This window comes from Electrona antarctica, assembly GCF_951216825.1.
Source record: "Electrona antarctica genome assembly, chromosome: 4".
Classification (NCBI taxonomy): domain Eukaryota; kingdom Metazoa; phylum Chordata; class Actinopteri; order Myctophiformes; family Myctophidae; genus Electrona; species Electrona antarctica.
This window is the reverse complement of record NC_136809.1, coordinates 37,555,849-37,571,376: the sequence shown is the minus strand read 5'-3', so window position 1 is coordinate 37,571,376 and position 15,528 is coordinate 37,555,849. Positions and strand designations below refer to the sequence as shown.

The window sequence follows — 15,528 nt, the reverse complement described above, 5'->3', positions numbered from 1 at the left end:
AAAGTTGGAAATAAGAGCAAATGATGAGTTGGGTCTGATCGAGGGACGAGGGTAGCTACTGGGACGTAAGTCGGGACTTGATCACCACGGCTGGGTCACCCGAGTGAGGGGTATGATATGTTCCCGAGACCGGAAACCCCGATGACCTTGGGATACATCACTGAAGATACGTCTCGGGTGAATCCATGCGATGTATTTTCGTTCTGGGACACATATAGGAAGCGTTCTCCTTTTCAAAAGGGAGGACTAGTAATATCATTGTTGCATTTGGTTACTCTAACAATATGATGTTTGTCTTTGCTTCAGTTAAGCATGAAGATTCAGCTATTTTTCTATAAAACTGACAGCAGTGTATGTAGCTAGAAACTATAAATATGTGTCATTTTCAATAACCATAAGAACACTTTGATGAAAATATACCCAATTATTAGAAGAAGGTTTAGTGCAGTTTTAAAACAATCCACCCCAAAGTATTTTAATATATATGCCCCTGTGTACTGGCAGGAGTACAGTAGGAGCTGGTCACTTTGTGGCTGCCCACTTCTCCTAAGCAGTATTGCCATGTCAGCTTATATCGCCTTTGGACTTGTTTTTCTGTAAAGTAAATATTGGTAGTTGCGTGTTGCATTTTTAGGGCTCGTTTTTAAAGTGTAGTTTGTTATTTGGGCTTGTTTAAACCAGTGGTTCATAAACATTTTCCTGGCAAGAACCCCCCCCCCAACCATTCTTTTTAGCAGTTTGCTAGAGCTGCTCTCACCGGCAATCCTAAAAGCCCAGCAGCCCTACACTTCAATAAGATCATGGGACACACCGCTGCATCACTTAGATACGTAGGAATAGAAAGGGTACAGTACCACTTAGACTCAGAGGTGGTCAGGCGGAGGCATCCATTACCTCATTCACAGAAGGGAGGCCTATTCTACACCTTCCACACACTGCAGTCCGATGGAATAAATGAGGACTAAGACCTATCAGTGTTTCTGTGCACTCTGGACTTTAAACATGGATAAGGCCGGGTCACTTAAACTTAAAGCATGGACTCCCTCCTTAGTTCTTCATCACTTTTATTATTATACAATGTGCTCATTGTGCTCCTCTGGCAGATTGCTAAACTTCAAGCACTGTTGTACTAAACATTTCTGTTAAATAATAGAAATTGGAAACCCACACATCCCACACCACACCCAAACACACTTCCATCAAAATGCAAAAGACATTATTCATTTACAGACCTCATACTAGATTTAGATTTATGTTATATTCATATTATATAGCAGAGGTTCCCAACCACTGGTTCTACAGTAGTACCACTGGTGGTACACAGAGGAGTCACCCAAAAAAGGAGGGAAATTACTACAGGTTTGCATAGGTTTCTTCTGACCAAGAAATACCAGGCTCATACCAGGTCAATAATTTAGTTGAAATAGGCTATCCAGCCGTGCTGAATGAGCATGACAGCACACCTAACCGTTAATAGAAGATTTGAGAAGTTATTAATCACATTCGAAATATCATCAGTTATGCTGATTAGTGATTAGACAGAGTTTTGTCAGAGCAGCAGCATTATTGGCTTAGGAATGGTCCTGGAACAAAAGGGCAGGTATACTATACACTCCTAGATCAGTTATTATGGTGGTACTTGGAGAGCCAAATATTATAATTATAATATCTGAGACCTGTACTTCAGTATAAAAAGGTTGGGAACCAATGTTCTATAGGATCCCCTTCATAGCTAAATAACAAAAATATGAATTTAATATAATACTACAGTAGCTACAGTGCATAGTGAGTAAAATTGCAAGGCAGACAAACCAAAGCAAAAATATACCAGAAGCAAACACTCCACAAACCATCACATAAGAACATAACTAATTCATTGTGAAAACTGTGATTTCACAAGACAACTCTTTCACAGATCCAACGGTTCTTTACACTACATGGAACGTCGTTCCATCCATCACCTTTCATCTCAGCACAGTCTTCTCTTTCAGCAGCATTATTAGGCTCATCTGTGTTCCAGTAGCTGTAGAAGTAGGAACATATCATTCATCACAATTTTCACTCTATTTTGTTTTCTAAAAATTAAATCAAATAACTGTATAGTGAAATATACAACAGATAATGTCTTAGTGACAGTGTGGTACAGTAACAGTAACAGTTACATTTTATTTTATTAAGTAGAAAAATATGCAAATTGTGAAATGTATGTTTGTGTAAATGAACAAAAGATGACAACGTCTTACTCTGTGGTCAAAAGTGTTTCATCCACCCACTTCCAGTTTCCTTCCTTTTCCGTCAGACCCAGCCACACTATCTGGTTTAAACTGACAACAAAGTTCTGCATAGAAAAGCTGTTGGTTACTAACTGTACTGTACAATTGATTTGAGGAAGTGAAATGAGTTACAGCATTCATTAATGCACAGGCACGCATGGACACACACATCATACCTGTTTGTCATTGCTCTTTATGACCATCAGGTCTGATTGTTTGTCTCTACAGTCTTGTCTGCTCTCCTCCCAGGTTTTCCACACAGTAGAGATGTAATAACACAGGCCGCCACCAAATTTAAATCCATGGAATTCTAACAACAACAAAATCATGTTAGTTTTGTGTGTGTGTGTGTGTGTGTGTGTGTGTGTGTGTGTGTGCGCGTGTGCGTGTGCGTGTGTGTGTGTGTGTGTGTGTGTGTGTGTGTGTGTGTGTGTGTATGTGTGTGTGTGTGTGTGCGTGTGTGTGTGTGTGTGTGTGTGCATGTGCGTGACTGCGTGTGTGTGCGTGCGTGTGTACTGTACAGGTAGTCTGCGTATATGTGTATACATGTGTGAGTGTTTTCCATTCAGATTAATGGCAAATAATGATATGGTATAACAATGTAGAAAAACAGCGATCTTCCACTGACCACAAAGGAACTTCTTCAGCAGGGCTGGGTCTTCGGTAAGGTTTGTATATCTGATCTCTAACTCTTTGAAACTAGTCTCTAACAGTTTCTTCTCTTTGGCCAGGTTGTTTCTGTCTTTAACCAGTACCATATCTGCAAGAAGAAGAATCAACAATCTGATGAGCATTCAGTGGCATGGCAGTTTGTTTGTGGTGACAGACATTTTCGAATTTTGTGGCCTATGGACTGGTACCCACAGCGAGGTGGTGAGGTGGGTACCGTGGGTTGGGTTAGGCTGAATATTATCATCACTGTCGGGTGGAAACCTTGTATGTCCAAAATATGTATACTTTTCAGGAAATGGAAAGAATTATGTCTGATTCAATGTATAGTTATTACTTACAGTTCTACAAACCTCTCAAAATGTATAAAACCTGCACACTTTGATTTTGACTTAAATACCCTTTTCTAAACTCAAAAGGAGTTGCAATATGACACATTGTGAGCTTTTTGATTGCCTATTTTAACTACTTGGTCATTAAATTGTTGGGTGGCACATTGGTAAATGTGACCACCTGATTATTATTGTTTTTAAACTTTCATTTTACTCTGAAAGTCAACTTCACTTCAGCGCAATACGAAATACGATGTGTGGTGGGACACAAACAGAAATGGGAGATATAGTCCAGCCACCACTACTTGATATAGATAGAGGTGTAAAACATTTTTAAAATATAGAATTCAACAAATTACAAAATGTCCCTAGTGCTCCAAAACATATCATGACCCCGGCCCATTCTGAACCATACCATCCTCTGACAAATAACAATCAGTCCTTCAGTTAATCATCTAGCTGAGGAACCACTCAAATAATTTGGGCACCCCCCTAGGGGGGTGGTTCCCAGTTTGGGAACCACTGTTCTAAAATATAATGATACTGTTTATAGAAAGAACTCACAGTGTACGACCACACCAATGACGCAAGCCAATAGGAGAAGACACAACGTTATGATTATTCCCAGACACACTGCAGCCACTCTGGAGCGTTTCTTCTTGGACTCATCAGGGTCTGAACAACACAAGAAGAAAATACATTTAAACATTTAAACACAGACAACTTTTAAGAAGTTATGATGCCTTATGACTTTTATATCTTTAACCAACATACTGAGTGGCTTGAAACATAACTTGTCAGTTCATAACTTGAACCCTAGCACCTCACCCCAACCCTAGTGTCCTGATTCTCAGGCGAACATTCACGAAAAGATGCAGATCTAAAAGCTCACAATTGGCTATTTTCGGTGAAGAGATTTAGTGTAGACAAGTATGGGGTTTACGTGGTCACGCAATGGAACATGAATTCCCTGTCAATTCCATATTAATGAATTTGATATAAGTTGAACTGGAAAGAATGAAGAAAACAGTGAAAGAGTGCAAGACAGCCATAATTGTGATTCGAACGCACAACATGCTGTCAACACACCTGGACCACTACGCAAGTGGCCCAATCTTAATTAAAATCTATCTTTAAATTATACCAACTGTACGCATGGCCTGTTGGCCAGTCTCCTAACTGATGTCTAAAGGTAACAGCGAAACCACATACAACTGCAAAGTTAAACTGTTTTTGTGTAGATAAAGATAAGCAGAAGTTGCAGCCAGAGATAGGCACCGCAATAATGAAATTATATGAATTCTATGTAACAATATTTGATATACACCCTGTTACTTACAACACATAATTATTGTGTTTCTTTGTCCTAATGACAGTTGAATTCATGGATACAAAGAGTTTTACTGTTCATTGACACCGAATATAATGTCCTGGAGGCCGTGGTCACATGGTGGCCATGCCCAACCCCTACTCCCCTGCAATAAATGTCACCCATTCTCATCTGCTAACATGGAAATGAATGTATAATTTTGTCTACAAAAAAGAACGAAAGAAAGAAAAAGTTAGAAAACTGGCAGATTTCAGAGTACATGCATTTTCAGAGTAATCTGATAATGTTCTCACAGGGCCACAGGCCACCTTGAATTAAATTGGCAAAATTAGCTTCTCCAGAGACCACCACGTACACCACCACCCTTTTGTAACAGCAATGTGTTAGTTAACCGCATCCATTGTAGCATTTTATTGGCTTTACCTCCATGCTGCGGTTGTGCTGTGTTCTCCTGTATCATGCCTACAGTATCCTGCTGTGTCCCAGCAGGGACAGGGTTGTCATGAACTGTGAAGTCTTCTGCAGTCCCGTAGAGGTCTACTATCCTCTCTTCCCATTCTCCCCTGTCTTCATTCTCTCCTCTCTCCTCCATCTCCACCTCCCTCTCTCCTTGACCATGTCCCTGCTGTGTCCCAGCAGGGTCAGGGTTGTCATGAACTGTGAAGTCTTCTGCAGTCCCGTAGAGGTCTACTATCCTCTCTTCCCATTCTCCCCTGTCTTCATTCTCTCCTCTCTCCTCCATCTCCACCTCCCTCTCTCCTCGGCCATGTCTGACCTTCTTGGTCAGGTCTGGCACGGCATACACGTTCTCAGACATTCTAGCTAGCACATCTTTACAACTACTCTTTGTATAGTTTTTTGGAAAACAGAAGTCACCAAAAAAGAGGAAGTTTAGTAAATGTGTGACGCTCAGTGCATATGGCTACTGTAGGTTCAGAGTATATTCTATTTAGTACTGCTACTATACTACTACTACTACTACTACTACTACTACTACTACTACTACTACTACTACTACTACAACTACTACTACTACTACTACTACTACTACTACTACTACTACTACTACTACTACTACTACTACTACTACTACTACGGTGCATTGGGCTACGCACGCAAACAGAAACAGAAGTCACCAAAAAAGAGGAAGATTAGTAAATGTGTGACGCTCAGTGCAAATGGCTACTGTAGGTTCAGAGTATATTCTATTTAGTACTGCTACTATACTACTACTACTATACTACTACTACTACTACTACTACTACTACAACTACTACTACTACTACTACTACTACTACTACTACTACTACTACTACTACTACTACTACTACTACTACTACAACAACTACTACTACTACTACTACTACTACAACTACAACTACGGTGCATTGGGCTACGCATGCACGCACGCACGCACGCACGCACGCACGCACGCACGCACGCACGCACGCACGCACGCACGCCAACTTCGAGGTGTGAATTTGCAGGGGTCACCACTCACCTCTGCAAATTAACAAGTGAGTTATACGTGCCCAGGTAACTTTTGATAGTATATAGCAGTATGTTCTCTAGGTTTAATTATTGTTATTTAAATTCTGATATTCTGTAACCATATGGAATATTTACCATTTCACCCAAATAAAATAGTAATTAATTGTGTTGGTTGTCATATTTCTTATGGCATTTATAACACACACACACACACACACACACACACAGACACACACACACACATGCACGCACACACACATGCACGCACACACGAGCCGAGCGCACACACTTCTTCAATTCTTTATTTGAATCCACAAATTACAATTAATTTAGCAGGGAAACAAATGTAACAGGGTTGACAGTTCATGGGCACCTTCTCCTCCACACAGACAAAATGCCTATAACAGCTGAAACAGAGCAATATTTGGCAAGTTGTCATGCCAGCTATTGTAGGCCACTCAAAGTCAGTTTATGTACATGGCCCAGGCTTCTAATATGCAGAATCTACATCTGTACCAATGGTTTGTTATTATTCTAATGGTTGGTACTTAGAATGTTTATCTTGAAATGCCTGGTCCATGTACAAATCAAAGACACAGCCCACCCCCTTAATCAGGACCTCCTTGTGACTGGTGTCACCATGCACACACGCACACATGCATCCATCCATCCATTATATTGGGTATAGCAAGGCGTTTAAAGCAAACAAACACAAACTACTACATGACACATACATTGTGAACATGATGATTTCACTTGATAACTACTCTTTCACAGATCCACTGGAGGTTGGCAGAACATAGTCCATCGTTCCATCCTTTACCAGGAATGGAAGGTTCATTTCCATTATAAAGCTCGACACAGTCTTGTGGAAGATTTTCCATTGGTAGGCTCTCCAGGGTACCAGTACCTATAGAGAAGCATGCAGGAACATGTCATGAATTACAATGCCTTTACAATTATGATTTATTTCATTAAATGTTTCTTTTTTTCAGCATGACCTCAAATGATATTCTAGATATTAAATGCAAATTTACTGGACAGCAGGTTTTATTGTCTTGGTGACAGTGTCTGTATTTCATAACAACATCTAATGCCAACTAAATGTTTTTTTTGTTTTTAATAGAGAAAGATTAAGGTAAAATGTCTTACGCTGGTGCGGTCAGTGGTGTTCCATCCACCCACTTAAATGTCCCTTCCTCCTCTCTGTCAGTCAGACCCAGCCACACCCTCTGGTTTAAACCCACAACAAACTCCTGGAGAGAAACACTGCTGGTTACTGAAGTACAAACTGTACAATAGATCTGTCTCCACAAAGAGGAACATGCAAACACATGCATGCACGCACCTGTTCTGCTTGGCTGTTTATGACCATCAAGTCTGATTGTCTGTCTCTACAGTATTGTCTGCTGTCCTCCCAGCTTTTCTTCTCAAGAGAAATGAAATAACAACTGTAGGCGAAATTCTGCCATCCAGGCAGTACATCTGACAACAACACAAATAAAGTTAGCCATTGTTCTTTCATGTGCTCAAATGATGAACAACACAACAAGTTTCACTGACCACAGAGCCTCCTCTTCAGGTCTTCCTGTTCTTCTGTTAGTGTGTTATGTCTAGTCTGTAACTCATACAAACTGGACTGTATCTGATCCTTCTCTGCAGTCAGGTTGTCGTTCTCTTTAATTAATTCAAAATCTGCAAGAAGGAGAAGAATCAACAAACTGATGAGCTTCACATACTACTAAACATGAGGGCTCTATGTGGGGAAACAGGTGAACCATAAACCAAGTGTTTAATTGTCTCCACCAGGCCGAAGGCATGGGGAGAGAGTATGTTTTGCACTCCGTCCGTGTGTGTGTCCGTCCTTCCTTCCGTCCTTCCGTCCTTCCGTCCGTCTGTGAACAGCTAATCTCCGGCACCGTTAACCCGGTGGATGCCAAACTTTGCACACACACTCCCTGGATGCCAACGATGAACCTCTGCCCCACATTTTCCAGAACGGCCTGTTATAGCGCCACCATGAGGCAGCTTTTCACATTTTTACCTAAAACTGCACCGATCTGCGTGAAATGTTGCATGCACACTCCCCAGAGGCCGAGGACAAACCTTTGACCTGCATTTTCCGCATCTGCCTTTTATAGCGCCACCAGGAGGCCGACTTTTGTAAAACACATTTTTTGATATTACTCCTCCAGATTCTGTTCAAAAATCTCACAAATCGTTACACAGTATCTCTATGGTCATGTGCTCAAGTTGGATCTGTCCCATATTTCATATTCCATCCTAATTGGTTATAATTGGCTTTCACAGTTTGCAAGATTGCCCCGTTTTGAACAAAAGCCTCAAATCATGAACGCAGCATGCAATTTACGTGAAATCTTTCACACATTTTCTTACTAGGCTGAGGAATATATCCCACCCTTTTCACATTGGCCTGTTATAGCGCCACCAACAGGTTGATTTTTGCAAAACACATTTTTGGAACAAAATGCCTCAAATCATCCAATTGCCATCAAAGGCGTATGAAGAAATGGCAAACGGTACACATGATCTCTGTAGTCATGTGATCAAGACGAGTCTGTTGGATTTCTCAGATTGTACACTGATTGGCTAAGATTGCCTTCCAAAGTTTTCAGGAGTGGCCCGTTTTGTACAAAATGCTGCACATGTCCTGCTCATCCAGAATTCTATCCTTAGAGATGCTATGAGTGATCTGGCTCTGCATTTCCTCAACAAAATGAAGAAAATTGTTGCAAAAAAAAAAAAAAAAAACATCCTCCTAAACATTTTGCCAAACATCACACACACTCCTATCCTCCTGGTGGAGACCTGTGCCCGGAAGGGCACTTTTTCTAGTTATTATTTGTTTTGTGTACATGCATAGGCATAACTTGTCCATGGACAATGTTTTTTTTTTTATGTTGTTTTTTGTGGCTTTCGCCTTTATTTTATATTTTTATGGAGGGACAGACAGTAGGCTGACAGGAAATGGGGAGAGAGATGGGGGAAGACATGCAGTAAAGGCTGTCGGGATCTGGAGTCGAACCCGCGGCACACTGCCAGACTGGATTACCAGCCAAGGTGCCTGGACCACTGAGCCACGGCCCAGGCCGTCCATGGACAATGTTGTCTATAAAATGGGATTATGTTATTAATATTCTTTGAGTATTTACTGTACTATGAAAGGCAAAACTCCAGTCTGCTGCACTCTCCGTACTTTGTCACTAATAAATGGCCAATTCAGCTGCATGCTTCACACCAATCCACCTGTGCCACAACAGAGGCCAACATATTTAAAGCAACGTCAACTGCACTATTTCTGACTAAAATATGTGAAGATAGACACTGTTTATAGAATGACACTGACTGTTTATGACCAGGACAATGATGACAGCCAGTAGGAAAACACACAGCAGAACCAGACACACTGCAAACACCCTGGAGAGATTCTTCTTTGTCTCAGAGTCTGAATACATGAGACAAATATGAGATCACTTGAGAATGATGAAACCTTTAATGACTTTTTATTTCCAAAATAGTGAGTGGCGCTGTACTGTACGATATTGTGCTATTCGAACCCACAGGCCGGGACGGCCGGGAGGCATTAATATTGTTTTTGCCACATACAGAAAAGAGATCATTTCTTAATATTTTTGGCGCAATTAAAGTATACCTATATGTCTGAGGTCACCCCTGTAAATACTTATTACGGCTATATTCACGGCACTCCTGATTTACACTGTTTACTAGCATGTCATAATAAGGTACATAAATATGCAAATCTTCCCCCCTAAGTACAGTACTGTATGTCACAATGAAAACTTGAATATCCATTTCCATTTAGCACAAATTGAAAATAACTGTATACTTTACATTTAACCACTTGAACCCCATCATCCCTATAGGGGGGAACATTCACCAAAAATAGCCGACAACGTGACGCGTTGTGAGCTTGTAGATTGGCTAGTCTGTTTTACTAGAGAGGGTCTTAAACTGTGGTTAAACTGAAGTGATATTGATAAATTCCAAATATTAGTATTCTGCGGCACCCCTAGACTTGCCGCATGTGTACGGCACCCACTTTGAGAAACCCTGCTATACTGTACCACCACATTATATAATTGTACTTCCATGCTTACCTCCTGTGTTCTTTACAGCATGCTGTGTTCCAGGGTCAGGGTCATCTGCACTGACATAGATGTCTACTATCCTCTCTTCTCTTTCTCCTCTCTCCTCCATCTTTCCTCAACCTTACCTGGCCTTGTTTGTCAGGTCTGGCCTGGCATAGGCCTACATGACATCCTCGAAGTTCATCTTCACTCGTATAAGTTGTTGGAAGGCAGAAGTCACAAAAGAGGAAGTTTAACGCCTTGAGGGAATAGTGAAATAATTCATTGCTCCATCCTGCCAACCTCTCATTTGATTGAATGCGCATTGCCATTGGCAGCCTATCAGGAAAAGTGAGCAAATGTCACAGAAAATGCCCACAACTCATACCACTGCTGTGCTGTGCATTTCCTCTGCAATGACCTTGGTGAATTCACAGCTAAGATGGAGTGCAGTGACGCCCCCCCCCCCCCCCCCCCCCCCCCCCCCCCACCTAGTATGATTATACTAGGTGAGTAATACTCCATACAAAACAGAAAAGGTCATGGCAGTCCATCTTTAAGACGATGGACGGACGGACGGACAGACAGATGACTATGGCTTTGTTGACCCCTTTATTATTTTATTTGTATTATTATTTTTGTCTCTGGGACCCCAATGTAAAATTTGTATTAATTGTGTTAATACAATCATTAGTGTTCATTTAATTCTAAAAGTGTACAACGAATGGACCTGTAAGGGTCCATTTGGAGTGGCAGGTGGGTGGTTGACCATTTTTTGACAGGGAAGTTCAACGTTGTTGAGGACACAGGAGCAGTTTTGGTAGAATATGGAGAGTCATGCCGGAATGACAGCAATTCAACTAATTATGTAAAACACTGTTGTTGACCCATCAGGGAGGAATGTTTGAATTCAAAGTCAAATGTTCTCAGAATTCTGCCCGGACATTTCTGAATGCTTATTGGTCCTAGCCTGGGTTCCAGCCTGCTTCGCTGCGTTCTGAGATATGTTTTGTCACTCCACTAGTGATAAAACAAATCTTGGAACGCAGAGAAGCAGGCTGGAACCCAGGCTATATTTGTCCCTAATTATGATAACCACATTTTATTTCAATCATTATTTATTTAAATGTATGAGTGCCGTTATAGACTATGGGGAGATTTTAAAAATAAATCTAAATGTTTTCACAGATGCGGCGGATCTGGATCGGATGTGTCAATCCATCCCCTATTAGGCAACAGTCTTCTGTGTCAATGTCTTTGTTATCAGGCTGAGACTTGAGAGATATAAATAAATAAATAAACTTGGAGGGTACCAGTACCTGTACAAGTTTAATTAACTACAATACCTGGATGGGTTTAAAAAGAAAGTGGCTTTTTAATGGTCTCAAATTAAATTCTAGGTAATGTAAATTAACTGGTTAAATAGGCATAATTATCTTAGTGCCCGTACACATTTGTATATTATAGCATTTACAGTAATATACCATTTAGAGGGGGGAAAGGTAGAAAAATAGGAAATGATGTGAAATGTTCATTGAACAATCAGCAATTATTTTATTCTCTCATATATGTGTGACATTGTTCACTGTATTAAGAAACTGATTTGGACCAAACCCAGTTCCATCAGAACACATCACACTTCATTAATCTACAATATACACATGAAACATGGTATTAAAACAGAACAGATATAGTTATTACATGAATGGTTTTCACATTCTATATAGGCTCAACCTTTACTAAATAAAATAAATATGAATATTCAAAGCATATACAGTGGATACTGGGTAGAACTGAAAGTCAGACAACCAAATAAAACACACAAACTACCACATCCACATGCAAACACATCCATCTTGTATAGCTGTACCATGCTAATACATTGTGAAAATGAGGATTTCAATAGATATCTCTTTCACAGATCCAAAGGTTAATGTCAGAACACTTTTTGTCGTTCCATCCACTGTAAGGAATAAACTCAAGGCAGTCTCCATTTCTATTAGGCTGAGGGTCAAACCAGTACCTGCAGAAATAGTAGCACGTAATTCATTACAATATTACTAGTATGGTTTTGCATTAGCTATATATATAGTTTTTATTTTACTTGATCAGAACCTCAAAAGATATTAGATACAGATTCACTGGATATGAGCAGGCATAATTGTGACAGTGTGGTAGGATTGTATAATAAAATCCTATTTAATACAGATCAGTCAGATACTGTAACTCACGAATAGATTAACCAATATTTAGGATAGAATGAATACATGTGTGCATATAATATTTTATCTTGGCGTTCGGCTCTGCCATATTTTTCTCCCTGTTCAGCACAATTAAACACCATCATTAAACATTAAGACAGAACTAGCAGAGCCCACGGTGGTGCTGGGGTGGTGCTGGGAGCAAACAGCGTATAACAACAACCAGGAACCATATGCAGAAGGAAGGCAGGAAGAATGCAGTCTTAGGTGAGCTTAAATACCCCGCCCAATTGGTCAGCTGACTGCCACATCAGCGTATGACATGTGGGTCTTGCAAACACTGTATACACCCACATAGTAATGCAGCATATTAACCCCTCGAGTATATGTATGAGCCCTTGAGCATAGCATGAATCCGCTCGAGTATATGTATGGAATTAAATGGAATATGTATTGACAAAGAGAAAGAGAAAAAGAGGAGAAATGACAGTCATATAAAGTCTTACGTTGGTTCGGTCAGTTGTGTTCCATCTACCCATATCCAGATTCCTTCCTTGTCTCTGTCGGTCAGACCTAGCCACACTCTCTTGTTTAATCTCTCAACCAAGTTCTGAACAGAAAATCTGCTGGTTACTGAAGTACAAACTGTACAATTGATGTGTGTCACCAAAAGGTGTGAAGATGACATGCGCATATGCACGCACACACACACACACACACACACACACACACACACACACACACACACACACACACACACACACACACACACACACACACACACACACACACACACACACACACACACACACACACACACACACACACACACACACACACACACACTACTGTACTGACACAATATATTGTACCTGTGTTTCTTTGCTCTTTATGACCATCAGGTCTGATTGTTTGTCTCTACAGTCTTGTCTGCTCTCCTCCCAGGTTTTCTTCTCAGTAGAGATGTAATAACACAGCCCACCAACCAATGTAAATCCAAGTGATTCTGACAACACCAAATAAAGGTTATAGCTACTGTTCCCAATCAGATAAATGACAACATGATACAATGAAGAAAAAAAGTGGTATTTCACTGACCGCAAAGAGTTCTCTTGATCTCTCGTCCAATCAGGTTGTCATATCTAGTCTGTAACAGTTCTTTCTCTTCGGTCAGGTTGTTGAGTCTGCTCTCTAGCTGGTCAAAACTGGACTGTATTTCGTCTCGCTCTTTGGCCAGATTGTAGTTTTTCTCTTTGATTGTTTCAAAATCTGCAAGAACAATCATTAACAAATTGACTTTGGTTTGATAGTAATTCAAGCTACATCCACCGGCACTATTTCTGATTCAATATAACATCATCTCTGTCAGGGGGGAAACCTCATAGGCCTATGTATGCCCTAAACTGTTACTTTTCACCATTAAAAAAGTAATTATTTTTAGCAAAAGCAGCAGATTGACAAGCTCAAAACACGCCCCTTCGTGCCACGTTTTCAAGCTTGTGGATCTGCTACTTTTGATTGTTTTGTGTGACGCGAGAAAGAATACAATGATACTGCTTAAAGAACAGACACTCACAGTATACGACCAGACCAATGATGGCAGTCAATAGGAGAACACACAGCAGCACCAGACACCCTGCAGTCACTCTGTAGTGAAGCTTCTTTGTCTCCTCAGAGGCTGAACAACACAAGGCACGCATATGAGTTTACTTGAGAGGGTTTAAAAGGTTTTGTTACAAATTGAGACATTTAAAAACAACAAGATAGGGTCCAATAAAATGTGGATCTCTGACACGTGGCCAGTCTAATATGTCAGTCATCCTTGACATCAGTACATTTTATTAGGCAAAGTTTCAGATCCAGCCACACACACACACACACACACACACACACACACACACACACACACACACACACACACACACACACACACACACACACACACACACACACACACACACACACACACACACACACACACACACACACACACACACACACACACACACACACAATGTGTCATGTACTGTAATGGCCTGTTGAAGCAATCGAACATGAGAGTGTGTGTTATGGAAAAGAGTTGGGGTGCTGATATTGTGCATGTTTGGCTCATTGGAAATACTCTGCTACACCAATGGGTCTTAAAGTGGGGTCCACGGACCCTCATGGTTCCTTGAGGGGGTTCAGTTAAGAGATGGATGGAGCCCGCATGCACACTCAGGGATGGATTAACACCCACGAGGGCCCCTATTTTTTTATCATCTTTTTGAGCTATTTAACACAATCAATGGCCAATGAAGGGCTCCAGGAGCCCTTGTCAGGGCTTCAAACCTAATACCGCACGGTCCAGTTTCCCCAAAGGGCCCCTGAGAGCCAAGGGCCCCTCAGCCATGGCCCCATCGGCCCAATGGATAATTTGGCCTTGTGCACACTCCTTGAGGGGGTTCCGAATGGCTCCTTTATGTGTAACCCAGAGATGGAACCAAACGGACCCGCAAGCGTTCATTTGCTTCCATTTATACACTCTCAGAGTTAAGGGGGCCGTTGAAATTAAAAAACCAATGTACTACACAATATGGAACAGAGCCTTCAGTATATTCACTCATGTGAAGGAAGTAATAGGGAGGGGCCCAATTTCTGCATGGCTGCTGTACAAATAGCCCATTCAACATTGGTGAACTCTGACCGGGCACCAATAGGAAAGAAGCGCTGAGGTTGTCTCCCACTTGGCGTAAAATGGGGATCTATGAGGGTCCATTTGGTTACCAACTCTCCATCATTTAGCTGGGGACCACCCCATCAAGGACCACTGGTTGAGAACCACTGGGTATACAATAACATTTCTCCACACAGACACCACCACACCCCTTCCCTTGCATAACATCCATAGATGTGTAAGTTTAGTTAACCTGTAGCATGTTATTGTTTACCTCCATCTTCATGCTGCTCTTGTGCTGTGTTCCTCTGTCCAGCATGCTGCTGTGTCCCAGCAGGGTCAGGGTCATCTGTAGAGACATAGATGTCTACTATCCTCTCTTCTATCTCTCCTCTGTCTATATGCTCTCCTCGGCCACGTCTGGCCTTCTTGGTCAGGTCTGGCAGGGCGTACACATCCTCAGACAT

The 15,528-nt window shown here is 41.2% G+C and overlaps 2 protein-coding genes across 2 annotated transcripts; both read right to left on the bottom strand.

The window, feature by feature from the left end:
• Positions 1-1,205: 1,205 nt before the first annotated feature.
• LOC306921301 (uncharacterized protein) lies at positions 1,206-5,421 on the bottom strand (the record flags this gene model as incomplete). The annotated part of the gene is made up of 6 exons (XM_079498410.1): positions 1,206-2,023; positions 2,244-2,314; positions 2,450-2,583; positions 2,902-3,033; positions 3,839-3,949; positions 5,028-5,421. The coding sequence occupies 6 exons, from the start codon at positions 5,419-5,421 to the stop codon at positions 1,894-1,896; spliced, it is 972 nt and encodes a 323-aa protein (XP_079354536.1). The 3' UTR covers positions 1,206-1,893.
• Positions 5,422-11,808: 6,387 nt separating this feature from the next.
• Positions 11,809-15,528, bottom strand: LOC306921300 (uncharacterized protein; the record flags this gene model as incomplete). Its single annotated transcript, XM_079498409.1, has 6 exons — positions 11,809-12,227; positions 12,912-13,015; positions 13,278-13,411; positions 13,504-13,674; positions 13,982-14,083; positions 15,336-15,528. The coding sequence occupies 6 exons, from the start codon at positions 15,526-15,528 to the stop codon at positions 12,104-12,106; spliced, it is 828 nt and encodes a 275-aa protein (XP_079354535.1). The 3' UTR covers positions 11,809-12,103.